This window comes from Clarias gariepinus, chromosome 11 (genome assembly GCF_024256425.1).
Source record: "Clarias gariepinus isolate MV-2021 ecotype Netherlands chromosome 11, CGAR_prim_01v2, whole genome shotgun sequence".
Lineage (NCBI taxonomy): Eukaryota > Metazoa > Chordata > Actinopteri > Siluriformes > Clariidae > Clarias > Clarias gariepinus.
In genome coordinates, this window is record NC_071110.1 from 1,758,836 (window position 1) to 1,774,111 (window position 15,276).

At 42.4% G+C, this 15,276-nt stretch overlaps 1 protein-coding gene across 9 annotated transcripts in view; it reads left to right on the forward strand.

The window, feature by feature from the left end:
* The window catches only part of kif1ab (kinesin family member 1Ab), a 55,644-nt gene that overhangs the window by 20,673 nt on the left and 19,695 nt on the right, over window positions 1–15,276 (forward strand). For 5 of the 9 annotated variants that reach the window (XM_053507785.1, XM_053507784.1, XM_053507790.1 and 2 more), the window contains 9 exons: window positions 1–94; window positions 1,411–1,559; window positions 1,969–2,147; window positions 2,722–2,859; window positions 8,878–9,111; window positions 13,075–13,193; window positions 13,645–13,730; window positions 13,826–13,961; window positions 14,241–14,415. In XM_053507785.1, coding sequence (XP_053363760.1) covers window positions 1–94; window positions 1,411–1,559; window positions 1,969–2,147; window positions 2,722–2,859; window positions 8,878–9,111; window positions 13,075–13,193; window positions 13,645–13,730; window positions 13,826–13,961; window positions 14,241–14,415 — 1,310 coding nt within the window. The remainder of the gene's footprint in view (window positions 95–1,410; window positions 1,560–1,968; window positions 2,148–2,721; window positions 2,860–8,877; window positions 9,112–13,074; window positions 13,194–13,644; window positions 13,731–13,825; window positions 13,962–14,240; window positions 14,416–15,276) is intronic. The other 4 variants (XM_053507787.1, XM_053507792.1, XM_053507788.1 and 1 more) reach the window with 1 other exon arrangement.

The following is a 15,276-nucleotide window of genomic DNA, read 5'->3' on the forward strand; positions in this document are numbered from 1 at the left end:
GATTATGAGAGTAAGCTGGAGGCTCTTCAGAGGCAGGTTGACTTGCGATATTACCCAGAAACCACAGAAGAAGAAGAGGAACTGGAAGAAGAAGGTAAGGAAAGATAATATGGACATTAATGCCCTGAAGACACGGCTACTCTCTAGCAACATCACTATCAGGCTCTCAATACTGTATATCTATCATGTTGTCACTAATTTCCTATCATGCACATGGTCACGAGCTCACCACTGAGATTGAACTCGCAATGTCCGATCAGTATTTATACAAAATTTTCTGAACGTGGCACAAACGTTCTGCATGGGTGCCATAAACGTGGTAAGCCCCAAAAGAACTCAATATAAATTTTATATGGTTTTCTACAATGTGGCATGACTCTACCATGGTCATAGCATGAGCCTGAAGAGGGCGCTGTGAAAACTCCAACAACGCTGTGACGTCCCAACGACACCTCAGTAAGAACACAGTCCATTCTTTCCTGCATGCCCCATGTGTATAGTAAGTCAATGAAGTCTCTAAAAGGTGCTAGTTATGCTATTAATTGGTTAATGCCGTCATTGCTACATCCTTATTAAGTTCTTCCTGCATCTTGCTATCACCACGTCCTCACCAGGCTTTTTTGAACAAGTAAAAAAAAAAAAATGTGTAGCATCTCCTCGGCATAAGACACAGTATTACATCCATATTGGTTTCTACTGTGTTCCTGCCAAGTTGTTGTTCTTACTGCGTTCACATCTTTTGTGATTGTGCTCGTAAAGTACCTTAGTGTGATGGGGGGTTAAGAGGCCCAAACTTGATCTATCATGACATGGTTAGCCAAGGTTGATTTGGATGCACTCAACTGACCTGCATAGAACCCTAATCTTGACCCTTTTGACAACCCTTTGGATGAGCTGGAAACCCAACTGCGACCCATGCCTCCTCACCAGACCTCACTAATGCTCTTGAGGATGAATGGGCACAAAAATATGCCAGAATGTAGGAGGGACTCCATATTATTGTCATACATTTGAAATAAGATTTTTAACCAGCACATATAGGGGTCATGGTCAAGTTGTTATGGTCAGGAGTTCCTTTGCCCATTTAAGCCCTCAGAGTTACATGAATGTATAGATACATATAGTATAACAGTGGTCCAAACACAGAGCCTTGTGGAACACCAGACTTTATTTTTGTAGATATGAGGAATTCACATTTTCTAATTCATCTACTGTAGATTTATAATTGTAAAATACACAACTGTTAGTTTACATTTGGATCATTAAACCAACCTTTACATGTTGAGATTGTTTGAAAAACAATACACTCACAACATACTTTTTGCTGCCAAAATTGCAGTGAAGCCATTTTAGTTAATAGTCTAACAGCAGTCACAGCTTTAAAGCACTGCATGTTTCCATCTTGTGCAGTGCCGTGGACAAAGAGAGAAACTGAGCTGGCACTCTGGGCCTTCCGGAAATGGCGCTTCTACCAGTTCACCTCGCTGCGGGACCAGCTGTGGGGCAACGCCATTTTTCTTAAAGAGGCCAACGCCATCAGCGTCGAGCTCAAGAAGAAGGTGAGAGAAGATCACAATTTTAATAGCTTCAGATGATCATTAATACAAACTATATATTAACTTAGAAATATATAGAAATAATATGATTGTGTTATGTGGAAAAATTGTGCTATTATAGCAAATTATTCCATACGACAGAGGGTAATTACTGTTCTCACTCACAGGTTCATCATTTTCCTGTAACAGCACATTCTCAAGTGTTTTGCTTGTAATAGATATGCCAACTATTCACTTTTCTATTCATTAATGAACAACAAATAATCATTTATCAAGTTATAGTTACAGTTCATCAGTAGATCAAATATTACATTAATAAAATGAGTTAGTTCATGATCTCAGCTACTTAATAGCCATTATAAACACTTCTACCTGTTTTTTACTGTTGTGTGTTGTGTTTTTCTCTCTCCAGGTTCAGTTCCAGTTTGTTTTACTGACTGACACACTTTACTCTCCGCTCCCTCCTGACCTCCTGCCTCCCAGCGTCGCTCAAGACCGCGAGAAGCGACCTTTCCCTCGCACTATCGTAGCTGTGGAGGTTCAGGATCAGAAGAATGGAGCCACTCATTACTGGACATTAGAGAAACTAAGGTATTGAATTCTGTTATGTATATTAATGCTTTCCTTTGTGACTGAACCAAGGATCAAAAATTTTAATTATAGAAGTGTATTGTAAGGACACATAATATTAGAATATGATCTTAATAATTCGATTACAAATGCCACAATTTTACTTTTCAGGATCTCATATTTATTTTTTTGTGCCTAAGACTTTCGCACAGTACAGTTCAAAGACAGATATACAAATAAATCTAATTTAAAATGTTACAAAATGTAAAATAAACATAGCTTTATTTAATACTTCATTGCATAAATTGATCATGTAGTTTATTAAATGAAATTAAATAAAGTTTTTTAGTAAACCTTATAGCTAGTAAGTCAAGTAATCAGATTGATACATATAATTTGATTAAAATTCAATTAAATTTAGTAAAATCATATTTATATAGCATTTTAACAATAGTCGTTGTTGCAAAGCAGCTTTACAAATTCGAAATTAAAAGATTTGATACGATATTCATCTCATTCATCTCTCACTCCTAGCCACCAGACCAGCACTGTATACGATAAGCTGTACACTAAGCTGTAATGAATGTTTCTACAGGCAGAGGCTGGACCTGATGAGGGAGATGTACGATCGAGCAGCTGATATTCCCAGCAGCACTGTGGACGACTGTGACCACGCCCTGACCGGTGGCGACCCCTTTTACGATCGCTTCCCCTGGTTCCGCCTTGTTGGGAGGTCAGTATCACTGTGTGTGTGTGTGCGTATATGTTTGCGTGTGTGTGTGTATATGTGTGTGCTGAGCTTCTCACTGCTTTGGGATGCAGCAGCTGAGCTTCTGCTTTCACCCTGATCTACACAACACCACCAGACTGAGTCACTTTGTGTTTACAGACATGTTAAACCTCTATAACCATTCTTTAAAAAAGCTATATAAGTTTCCATTAGTGCCATAAACATTGCTTTTACCACCCTGAAGTTAATTATTTTCCTATAAAAGCACTTTCGAATGATTTGTACGCCTCTTATACCACAGCAACTTTTGCAATATTTATTTATCAGCAAATAACACATCATCGTTTCTATCGATTTAAAGTTACATTTCCTGTAATTAGTTATTCGCTTACCTACATCTTCATCAAAAAAGTTCAAAGGAGAGGAAAATGTTTAAGCTGATCTACGTATTTGGCACTAATGGTATCAAATGATCACTGGAACACAAATCAGCCTGCTGTTCATCGAGTATGACATTGTGTGAGTGTGAGTTTATCAATGAGACTGTGTGTATACATATAAGTGTGTATAAATGAGCTGTTATATGATTTAGGCCCTGATGTTCCGAAAATGCGTATCACTCTTAAGAAAGGCCTGAAAAATGCAGTAAAAAACAAAAAAACAAACTTATTTTACTTGAAAATTATTGTGTACACCGTGTACACCGGTCAGCTGTAACATTCAGCTGTAACATTAATATACAGTGTAGCCCCCCCCCCCCTCCTCCCTTCTGCTCTGATCTACGAAAGGGCTACGAAAGTAGCAAATTCATGGATCAGATGTGTTTTTCCAGGCCTAAATCTCTTTGTCATGTTCCTCAAAATGTTCCTGAACAATGTTTGCCGTGTGTCAGGGTTTATCCTGCCACTACACTACCATTGGGGAACACCGAATTCATGGAGGGGTGTAACTCAGGCTGTAACAGTGTTTAGGTACAGTAGGTTTCCCAAGGTTTTCCATCACAACATCACCCAGGACATCACACTGCATACGCTGGCTGGCCTTCTTTCCATACTCCATCCCAGGGCCATCTCTTCCCCAGGTACATTTACATTTAGGCATTTGGCAGATGCTCTCATCCAGAGCGACTTACAAAAGTGCTTTGAAGTTTCCATCATTGGATAGATCCTCACACTGGGCTACTAAGTTGCCATCAGCGAAACACTGTTGGGAAGTTTTTTTTTTTCTTTTGAGGGGGAAGGGGGGGTTTGTCCAAGTAATTCAATTTCAATTCAATTCAATTTTATTTATATAGCGCTTTTAACAATGGTCATTGTCCCAAAGCAGTACTGAAGAAACGTCTCGGGTTACTTTGCTGTAACCCTGTTCCCTTTCAAAGGCGGAAACGAGATGCTGCGTGAAAACGATATGGGCAACATCTTGTCATGTTGCCGGTTGTGAAGCATGTGTGTATCAAACATGCCAAATTTTTGGCTTTTATAACCTTGGTGGGTGACGTCATCTGATAAGATGCACCTGCAGGTTATAAATAGGAGTGAACCGGAAACATTCCTCAGATTTATTTGTCTGAACGGACGTCCGGTCACGTAGGCAGTGCGGCATTGGGACGCAGCATCTCGTTCCCGCCTTTTCAGGGAACAGGGTTACAGCAAAGAACGAGAGTGCCAACGCCGCCGCACTGCAAGTGTCTGGACTTCAAGGTTGTGTAGCGTGTGTGCACAAGGCAGAGAAGGTCTCAGAACTATGTCTGGGTAGCTGACTCGAGGACCCGTGAGCCTGGAGTAGCATGAACATCCAGACTATAAATGTAATAAATGTGTGCGGAGAGGACAACCCTCCGTGTCACACACTTGCTGCAGGGGAATACCTCTTGCTAGTGCAATAGTTGAGGTGATCCCCCTGGTTGAATGAGCCCTGATTCCTTGAGGCGAAGTGAGCCCTCGCGCCTCATAGGAGGGGGCAATAGCACAGTGTAGTGAGGGCCACCCCCCGTTGCGGCCCCAGACCATGTAAAAGCTGCTCTGACTTACGCCACTAGCTGATGTGGTGGACGTAAATCTGGAGAGCACGTACTGGACACAGTAAGTGAAGTCTTTCCTGCTCCGAAGCTGTAAAGGCGGAGGACAGAAGGCTTTAAAAACAATAGGGTGCATGTTGGCAAATGTGTGCAGAGAGGACCAACCCTCCGCATCACACACTTGCTGCAGGGGAATACCTTTTGCTAGTGCAATAGATGAGGCGATCCCCTTGGTTGAATGAGCCCTGATTCCTAGAGGCGAAGTGAGCCCACGCGCCTCATAGGAAAGGGCAATAGCATCTCTCACGCAGATTGCGGCTTCAAAACATGTAAAAGCTGCTCTGACTTACGCCACTGGCTAATGCGGTGCAGGTTTAATGCAGAAACCTGAGGCGCTGACTCTAGTGGTTCAACAAGGGGGCACAAGCCAGAGGACAAATTTTTCCTGCAGAAACTCTAGCACTGAAAAGATTCGGCAGTGGTCTACCTGCTTCGTCATGCACCAACTTTCAAATACATTCCATTTGAGGGCATAAGCTCTTCTAGGGGAGGCAGCCCTAGCACTTAGAATAGTCTTAATTACGCTGGCTGGAAAACCAGCTCGACCTAGTTGGTCCTGTTCAGGGACCGCCAAGGCGTCCAGACGCAGGGGCTGGAAGTCAGAGAGTAGTAAAGAGGACAGCTCCCTTGGGCTGGATGGTCATCTAAGACCGCACCCCAGCCCATGAGGGAAGCGTCTGTCGTTAGCATCTGCGACGACAAGACGAACTTAGAGTGGGACCCAGAGTCAGAAACCGGGGTCTGAACCACATAGGAAGGGTACGAAGCACCTGGCGCGTAGCCCTTATTGGGGATTGGCCCTAGAGTTAAATCCCCTGTTTCTTAGCCACAACTGAAATGCTCTCATGTGCAGAAGGCCCAAAGGTGTCACCGTGGATACAGCTGCCATGAGAGCTAAGATCTCTAAAAGTGATGGTCACTTTCTGGTCTAGCTTGATTTCCTTGAAGGTGTTGAGAATGGATTCGACACGAGCGGGAGACAGCTGTGCCCACTTACGCTTAAATTCCATGTGACACCCAAAAATGTTGTCCTCTAAACAGGAAAGAGCATGCTTTCATGGCATTGGATCTTAATCCTAAGAAACAAAGATTAGCTAGGATGACATGCTGATGTCGAAGCGCTAGCTACTGAGACTGGGCCAGCCAGTCATGTAATTCAAATACGGATGCTCTGGAGTCTTAAGAGCCAGAACTACATCCATGTATTTTGTGTATGTGCGGGTGAGAGAGCTAGAGCAAATGGAAGGACCCGATACTGGTAAGCTTCGCCCCCGAAAGCGAACCTCAGGAAACTTCTGTGTTGTGGCAAAAGTCTCGGCGGCTTGGTTAAACGGGGGGGATGTTAGATGTTTGGCATCCTGAAACATGGCAGGAAAAAAAACCCCGAAGAACTAACATTTTATTGGAGACTGGAGTTGCCCGAAACACCAGTGGTGGCGAAGCAAGAACACCAACCTCCTGGGGGTGCCAGGGAGAACACTTTATTCTTTGAAAGGAATTCTGCGTGCCTCTCCCCATTGGGGGGCCACCCCCCACGGTCCTGGGCACATGAACCTCAGGGCTTCTCTGTGAAGACAATATGCCAGTTTGACCTCTTTTGAGGCGGATTGCGTGAAGCACCCCAATCTTGCGAGGGGGTGCCCAGCTCAAAAACACTCTCCTAGTGTGCCGATAGCACGAGCCGTCTGCTTTGTTGCACGAAGAGACAAGTCTGTGGCCCGGCGTAAGTCCAATACGCCCTACCTTGAAGAGCCCCGCCAGTACTCAAGTCTCCCTGCTGCCTGAAAAGCTTTTGCCTCCAGGGAAGATAAAAAGTCTACACAGCTTGAAAGCAATTAATAGCTTTTCAGGAAGGATGATGTCCCAGAAGAGAGATAGCCTGGAAGCGTCTCTTCTATCTGGGTGTCATCATATAACCCCGCGCTTCTACCTCAACTATATTTAAATAAATAAATAAGTTGATGGCCGGGGAGAGAGCGTCTTTGAGGCTCCGCCCCCCGGCCACCCGACAAAACCTGCCGTCTATGTTTTTATTTATTTATTTTAATTTATTTATTTTTTGAGTGCTTAGAGGCTATTACCATCTCCGCGGAAGCAAGAGAGGATGTTTATCCTTGCCCATTCACAAGAAGCGCCAGGGTGCGCTTGAGAGCGGACAAGAGGAATTTCCCGATCTGATGAGAACGGATAAAGAAAGGAGTTTTTAAATCCGTCTCTCACTGCTCTGCCGGATGCACGAGTTTAGGCCCCAGGAATGCGCGGCGACTCGAAGCTTTTCAATCAAAGCAGTAAAGTGTAGAGATCGCCCTCCGATATGGATTATACACACGGAGGGACATCTTGTTTAAAACTCTGCCATTATCAGTGAGTTAAACACTTATTTTGCTGGTTAGACACAACACGCTTACAACTAGGTGAAGACAAGAATCTAAAGAATGTTTCCGGTTCACTCCTATTTATAACCTGCAGGTGCGTCTTATCAGATGACGTCACCCACCGAGGTTATAAAAGCCAAAAATTTGGCGTGTTTAATACACACATGCTTCACAACCGGCAACATGACAAGATGTTTCCCATAGCATTTTCACACAGCATCAAGTGTAGCCTTTAAAAGGGAACAGATATGTCTTAAGTTGTTGTTTAAAGATTGCCAGAGACTCAGCTTTGAGGACTTCTAGAAGTTCATTCCACCATTTAGGTGCCAGAACAGAAAACAGTCTAGATGCACATCTTCCTTCATCCCTAAAAGATGGTGGGACCAGCTGAGCAGTGCTGGAGGATCAGAGGGAAAGTGGTAAAGTGCTTGGTGTGAAAAGAGCTGAGAGATAAGTGGATGCTGGGCCATTTTTGGATTTGTAGGCAAGCATCAGGGTTTTGAATTTGGTGTGGGCAGCTACAGGAAGCCAGTGAAGAGAGCGGAAAAGTGGGGTGGTGAGAACTTGGGAATGTTGAAAATGAGACGTGAGAGGCAGATCTGCCAGGATTGAGTTGCAGTAGTCCAGTCTTGACATAACAAGGGACTGAACAAGCACCTGAGTAGCCTCAGTAGAAATGGGCGAATTCTTCTGATGTTGTAAAGAAGAAATCGACTGGAGCGAGTAAGGTTAGCAATGTGTGGGGAAAAATGACAGTTGATCGTACAGAGTTATCCCAAGATTGCATGCAGTGGCTGAAGGAGTGATCTGATTGTGTCACAAGGTCTTGACTGGGGGATAAATCACCAGGAATGAAAAGCTACGAACGGCTACCACCTCACTCCCCAGTCGTCCATAGGATGTAAAAGATTCTGTGATTTATTCTTCCATTGTGGAGGACACGGCATGCCAGCATGGGCACCCTGAGCGCTCTGCACCACATAACTCAATAAACAACAAATCGTGATGCACTGTGTGTTCTGACTCCTTTCCACCAGCATTACCGTTTTCAGCAGTTTATGGCGCTGGTGGTGTTACGGTTTAAACCTGGTACCTTCCGAACCATGGTCCAACACCTTAACCAATTAGCTCCCCCCTCCTATTAGTTACTCCTGGAAGCCCACAACCCTGTTGGCTCACAGGAGCACTTGTGGTGTGTTCCGACCACTACAGACCAGGAACACCCCAAGACCTGCTGTAATGGAGACACTGTCAGCTAGACATCACAAGTTAGTCCTTGCTACAATCACTCAGATCCTTACCCTTGCCCATTTTCTCTGCCTCCAATACATAGACTTTAATAATTGACTTGACTGTTGTTTTGCTGCTTAATAAACCCCACCCCCAGACTGGAATGTTATGGCTGATCAGCGTATACACGCTGCCCGTACAAATGTTCCTCATTAGAAAACCAGATTACTTGCTGTTTGAGGTCTCAGTAAATCAGGGCCTAAATGCAGATGTGTGTGTGTGTGAGAGAGAGAGAGAAAGCGTCTACTAACCCAGTTCCCATGTCTCTGGCTGCACCAGTACTCCCATTCTGAACACGTGCATGAGAGAGCGCATGAGAGACCCCTCCCCCTCCCCCACTCTCTCCGAGCCCGACTCTGATGTGACCGAGCTCGCAGATGAGCGGCATTATGGGAAGGAGGAGGAGGAGGAGTTGGAGGACCTGGAAGATGAGATCAGTGTGGAGGACGGCCGTCTGTGCCGAGGCCAGGACCCCTTTTACGACCGCTGGCCTCTGTTCAGTTTAGTGGGAAGGTTGGTGAGGCTTCAGGGGCTTTGCTGCCAGAGGAAACCAGCTCTTTCACACACACACACACACACACACACACACACACACACACACACACACACACACACGTGGGACGTAAACAAAATTGAATACATTATCAGGAAAAACAGGTAATGTGTTCTCAATACAGATATGAATAGCAGAGGCTGTTTTTTTTTTTTTTTACCCCATCTGGTTGGGACTACAGGTGTGTACTAAAGGGATGTTTACTTTTATGACAATCATAAACGGTCAGGTCACAGGACAAACAATGCTAATCAGGTCAAGTGTGATGAATTTCCAGCTTTCATTTATCCTTAGCAACTGCCTGGTCAGTAAATCCAACCCTCTAGTGTGTTTAGATCAATTATATTAAATTTCACATAAACTTAAACTTAAATTGTCCAAAAGCCTTTCTGATGCCAAAAACTGGTCTCGTGCTAATTGATTATACAGTGGATATAAAAAGTCTACACATCCCTGTTAAAATTGCAAGTCTTTGTGATGTTAAGACCAAGATAAATAATAATAATTTTTTTTTAGTAGCTGAAATAAATTAGTTGCATAAACATGCACACCCTTAAACTTTGAGTGGAAGAAAGACCGCCCCAAAACACGATGCTGCCACCACCATGTTTCACTATGGGTATGTTTTAATCTTTTGGTGATGTGCAGTGTGGTTCTTGCACCAGACATACGTTTTGGAATAATAGCCAAACAGTTCAACTTTGGTTTCATCAGATCATAACACGTTTTCCCACATGCTTTTTGGAGACATCAAATGTGTTTAGCCGTGCTTGGATGTTTTTCCTCACTTGACACCATAGTCCAGCCATATGAAGAATACGGGAGGTCGTCAACGCATTTACTACACCGCCATGTGACATGATGCCAGGAATTCCAGCAGCTCCTTTAATATTGCTGGAGGCCTCTTAACAGCCTCCCTGACCTGTTTTCTTCTCGTCATTTTCTTCTCGCCAGTTTTTTTTCTCGGCAGTCAAATTTGGAGGGACGTCCAGTTTTTGGTGATGCGCCATATGAGTTGACTTCACTGTGTTCCATGGTATATTTAATGCCTTGGAAATTTCTCTCGACTGATCTCTCTCATGCTTTAGAAGCTCTCTGTGGACTGGGGCTTTTTACTGTAAGATGTGACTAAGAAAATGTAGTAGGAAAAGCCTGCTAGAACAGCCGAACTTTGTTTGGGGCTGATTAGAGACAATTAAAATTATGGCAGTGAGGTGTATTTACCCCATACACCTGTAAAATGATAAGCAATATTTTTTTATGTTAAAAAATGTTGAAGCCTGTTTCTAATGAAATAAACTGGAAATAATGTCCTGGAAATACACTTCATCTTGAATTGGGTCACACTTGTTTGTTTTTAGTTGATCAGGTCCAAGGTCACAATAAAGGTGCACAAAGTTCTGTAATTATCATTTTAATATAACAATACTTAAAAATATCATTTTATAACAATACTTTTTATGTCCACTGTAGATATAAATCTTTATACAATGATAAATATCAAAGAATTAACAGTAAATACCTCAAAGGGAAATCAATAGAAATACCATGACGTCATACAGTAAACGAGACATCGAGAATTTATTAAAGTGGATTTCATTTCAGTATCCACAGTGACATCATAATAATTTTGCCCCGTTCTGATTTTTACACACTTTATTATATTAGTCACATCAAAGCAGGTTTAATACAAAACCAAAACAAAGTGAATAAACACATTAATACAGTTTTTTTTTCTTTAAATGAAGGAAAAACTGTATTTAAAGTAATTCAACATCTACTGACAAAGTAATTTCCCCTTATTTATTTAAACCATCAACTACTTCGATTAAATAGACGAGACATCCGCAGGATTGATAAATATAAACATCAATATGAAAAGCTCCAGAAAAACAAACCAGAAGGAATCAGATGAACATTTCACACCGCACTCTAGTTCAAATGATTATTTTCTAACCAACAGCATGCAGACCTCCATCCACAGAAAGTCCACTTTATGTTTTATTTATCATTTCTTTCTGTGGCATCGACATCAGGACACATCTGTTTAATTTCGGTCATCTGATGACGGTCATGATGAAAGAGCTGGTCTCGACTGCAGCGCTCTCGCCCAGGCATGCCAGAGCTCCAAATTTTTATCTCAACATTTAAATCTTTTTTTACATTTTTTTTTTATTCGATTGGCTTTCCACATCCTTATTCACTTGCACACATTAAACACCCACAGAGCTGTGATGTGTGTTGAATTTAATTTCACTTCTGATTTCACCTGTTCGTTTTATGTCGCTTTGATTTCTTCGAAACTTTCGTTCGGGTTTCAGATTTCTTTTCCCGTTTGCATCTGATCCACCAGAGCCAAATTTGAGATTTATTTTGGATCACTTATTTTTTTGTTCTTATATCTGAGCATGCTTTCAATTTTTTGCGCCTCACCAATCTTGTCGTAAGCTCCTCCCCTTCGACACCCCTCCTGCCACGCCCTCAGCCAATCAGAGACTGCCTTAAAACCCATTTAAATTAAGCAAGCAGAATTGATGACAAACACTTTCTAAATCATAAAGCAAACTAATTATGAAATGAGGACGTTAGTAACGTGAATGCAACCTTCAGTCGAGATATGCCTTCATAAGACATGCATAAACATTGATTGATAGCATTTCTAGATAAAAAAGTATGCATATGTGTAATTCCATTTAAAATTTACCATTAAATATATTTCTTTAGCGAGCGAGCGAGAGAGAGAGAGAGAGAGAGAGAGAGAAAGATAGATAAATCTATATACCAAGAGTAAAAAAAAAGCAAATTTACGTTATACTATCATAGATCCTTTAAATAAAAATCTGTTTTACTACCCCTTAAATTTGTTTCAATTCTTTAAAAGCCATAATTTTATATAATTTACATTAAAAGTCATATTTGTCATATAATCATATTTACAGTATATTTTATATTATAGTAATTTTTTGCTTAATAATAAGTTTAACATTACAAGACTTTTATTTGAATACATTTTGTTACATTTTATTACATTTATTTGAATACATTTTGTTAGCTTCTACTCTGCTAACTTCAAAGCAGTCGTTCAAGTCAAACCGGGACTTTTGATTGTACAGACTAACAGAACAAAGTTATGGGAGTAAAAACTCCCTTTATTTCTCGATATAATCCCCTGATACACTAATGCACTTATCCCAGTGTTTCACTGGTGCTGGTGTGGACACCATCAAGGTAGAACGTTTACTCATGATTGTACTGCCTGCTTTACATATAAAACGCCGGCCTCCCAGGAACTCCTTTAATGGCCCAAACATGTGGAAATGTCTTGGAGCGAGGTTTAACTCGAATGCGCTTCCTCATAATTCCTCCTCATAATTCAATGGTGTATTTAATACACTGTTAAATAGCTATAGCGAGCGTTAATGTGTAAGGTGAGTTATGGAACACAGGGTCCTGGGAACGCAGGAACAGTATCTTCCCATTTGTGCAGCTATTTTAGACAGTTTTAAAGCAGGTTCGAAGCCTCCTGTAGGTCTGACTCTTGGATTATAAATGTGTTATTCAGTGTTTATGCATGTGTTATGAAGTGTTATAAAGGAAACATCCGCAACATTAGCCCTGATATTGACTCTCCTCTGCTGTTTTTCCATGAGAGCGGTGGGGGGGTCACTGGGTTTTAAGAGATGAGCAGCAGACACATTGTTGTTTTTTTTTTTTTTTTTTTTTTTGCCAGAGCAGCTTCCTGTTTGGTTGCTTTTGTGTGTGTGTGTGTGTGTGTGTGTCAGTGTTGTGTTGTTGTGTGCAGTGGCGGTGTGGCTGCATCAACATTCTGAAATAAAAATGACCATTTTTCTTCTCCTCCCACTTTCGTTTTTTTTCCTTTTTTAACTGATCTTCTCTGCCTCTCGTCCTCTCGTCCACCACAGAGCGTTTGTGTACCTGAGCAACCTGCTGTACCCCGTGCCTCTGGTGCACCGCGTGGCGATCGTGAGCGAGAAAGGCGAGGTGAAGGGGTTCCTCCGGGTCGCAGTGCAGGCCGTCTCAGGTACCATCACATCGTTTCTACATTTGCCACAGGAAACAATTTACCTTAATGGGTGTGGTCACTCCCCCAATATACAAATCAGCTTAATTAGACATTGGCACCTCTGATTTGCCTTTATAGGTGGGCCACGCCTCTCAATCAACAGATTATCTCAAACAGAACTGGCCACTCCCAAAAATTTACAAATCATCTTAAATAGGCCCAACATTATGACTCACCCTAATAAATGTGACCACTCCCTCCTTTCTACTGATCACCTTACATAGATTCTGGTTTACCCCTGAATTAACCAAGAACACCAAACAGGATCGTCCCTTTCCTAAAATTTTACAAACCAGCTTAGATACACCAGACAAGACCTCCCCATCCTGATTTCACCCTTAAATATTCGTTCCAATAAAAGTAACAGATCTAGAAGGCTCATTCAGTAGCTCATTCTTTCTCCTAACAGCTGATGAAGAAGCTCCAGATTACGGCTCGGGCGTCAGACAGTCAGGAACGGCTAAGATCTCGTTTGAGGATCAGCAGTTCGAGAAGGTCTGCTGCGCTTTGGTTTCTCGATATCGTGCTTTTAATATTTTAGCCACGACTACTGAACGGTAGTGACACTGCACTGCTATGCCTATGTTCAGTTTCAGACGGAGTCGTGTTCAGGGGGAATGTCACACTCGAACACGTCTCAGGAGGAACTGCGTATCGTAGAGGGTGAAGGACAAAACGCTGAAACCAGCCTCTCAGCTGACGAGGTCAACAACAACACCTGCACAAGTACGTGAGACGTGATGTGATGTTAGGGTAAAGGAGTTAAAGGAAACATTAACAGTGTTTATTAACAATGTAGTTAATAAATAAGGAAAGACATAAATAACGACTACCAGTTTATCACTCTGAGCGTCTGAGATTGGACGTACTGTATAACTCTCATGTAGCTCCGAATTGCTCTTTGGTCTGTAGTTACACCCGAGTGGAGCTTTTCAGTATTTCAGTATGAGTAATCTTCACTGTGATCCCGACCTGCCTGCTGATTGTGGTGTTTCTTCTCCTCAGTCACTCCAGATGTTCCAGGCAGTCCTCAGAAGGAAGGTGTGGAGGGTGTAGGGGACGCTGCACAGGAACAAACACTTTCACACCTAAAGATTGGAAGCAGCTTCACCTTCAGGGTCACCGTCCTGCAGGCGTCCAGCATCTCCGCCGAGTACGCCGACATCTTCTGCCAGTTCAAGTGAGTCCATGATATATACTGTAGTAAAAACATTTGTATTTGCTGAAATGGCAAGGCTTAGTTCTGTAACATATATGGAAGGAGTCTCCAGTGTCAGTGCTGTGAAACTTTAACGTATTAGCTTAAAGAGATCGGTTAGGGAAAGACTGTTTATAGTAAATGTCAGCGTGACTGAAACTGATAGAAATTACAGTCTGTCATCATGACCGTGGAATACAAGGACGATAACAGATTCAGGATAGTTACAGAATCAGTATTTTTGTTATAGTATAGGACATGTTTATAGGACATATACTGTCCTATAGGACGAATCCTCAATAACAAAATTTAATGTAACGCTATGTGACAAACTCTACCATTTAATTTAAATAAAAACGAAGACTCAAATTATAATAATCTGAGTGCTTTAGTTACATAGTTACAGGGCTGGAAATTTTAGTTCAGTTCAAGACCCTTTAATAAAAACTGTTTGACAAATAAACATCAGGTCCGCCAAAACATTAACTGTGACCGATCAGCCATAACATTGCAGCATAAAACGTTAAGCCCAGTATTGCGTAAGTTTCCCCCTTGTGGCTCTGGCACCTCGGGTGTGGCTCCTCGGGGTCTCTTGGGGGTTGCTGTGGCGTCTGGCAGTAGGACATGGTGCCTCAGATCCTTCAGGTGCTCAGGGTTCTGGGCTGGAGCCTCCCTGGATCGGACTTGTTTATAGTGAATCCCCCTGGGAGTTTGGAGGCCGTGTCAGGGGCCTTGAGCTCTTTGCCTGCTGGGCCACTTGTGAAGTGGGATGTGGGACACTGGTACTCCTTTCCATCAAGGCCGTTCTGGAGCTAGCTGGTGCCCAATTTTCAATCAGTTCTT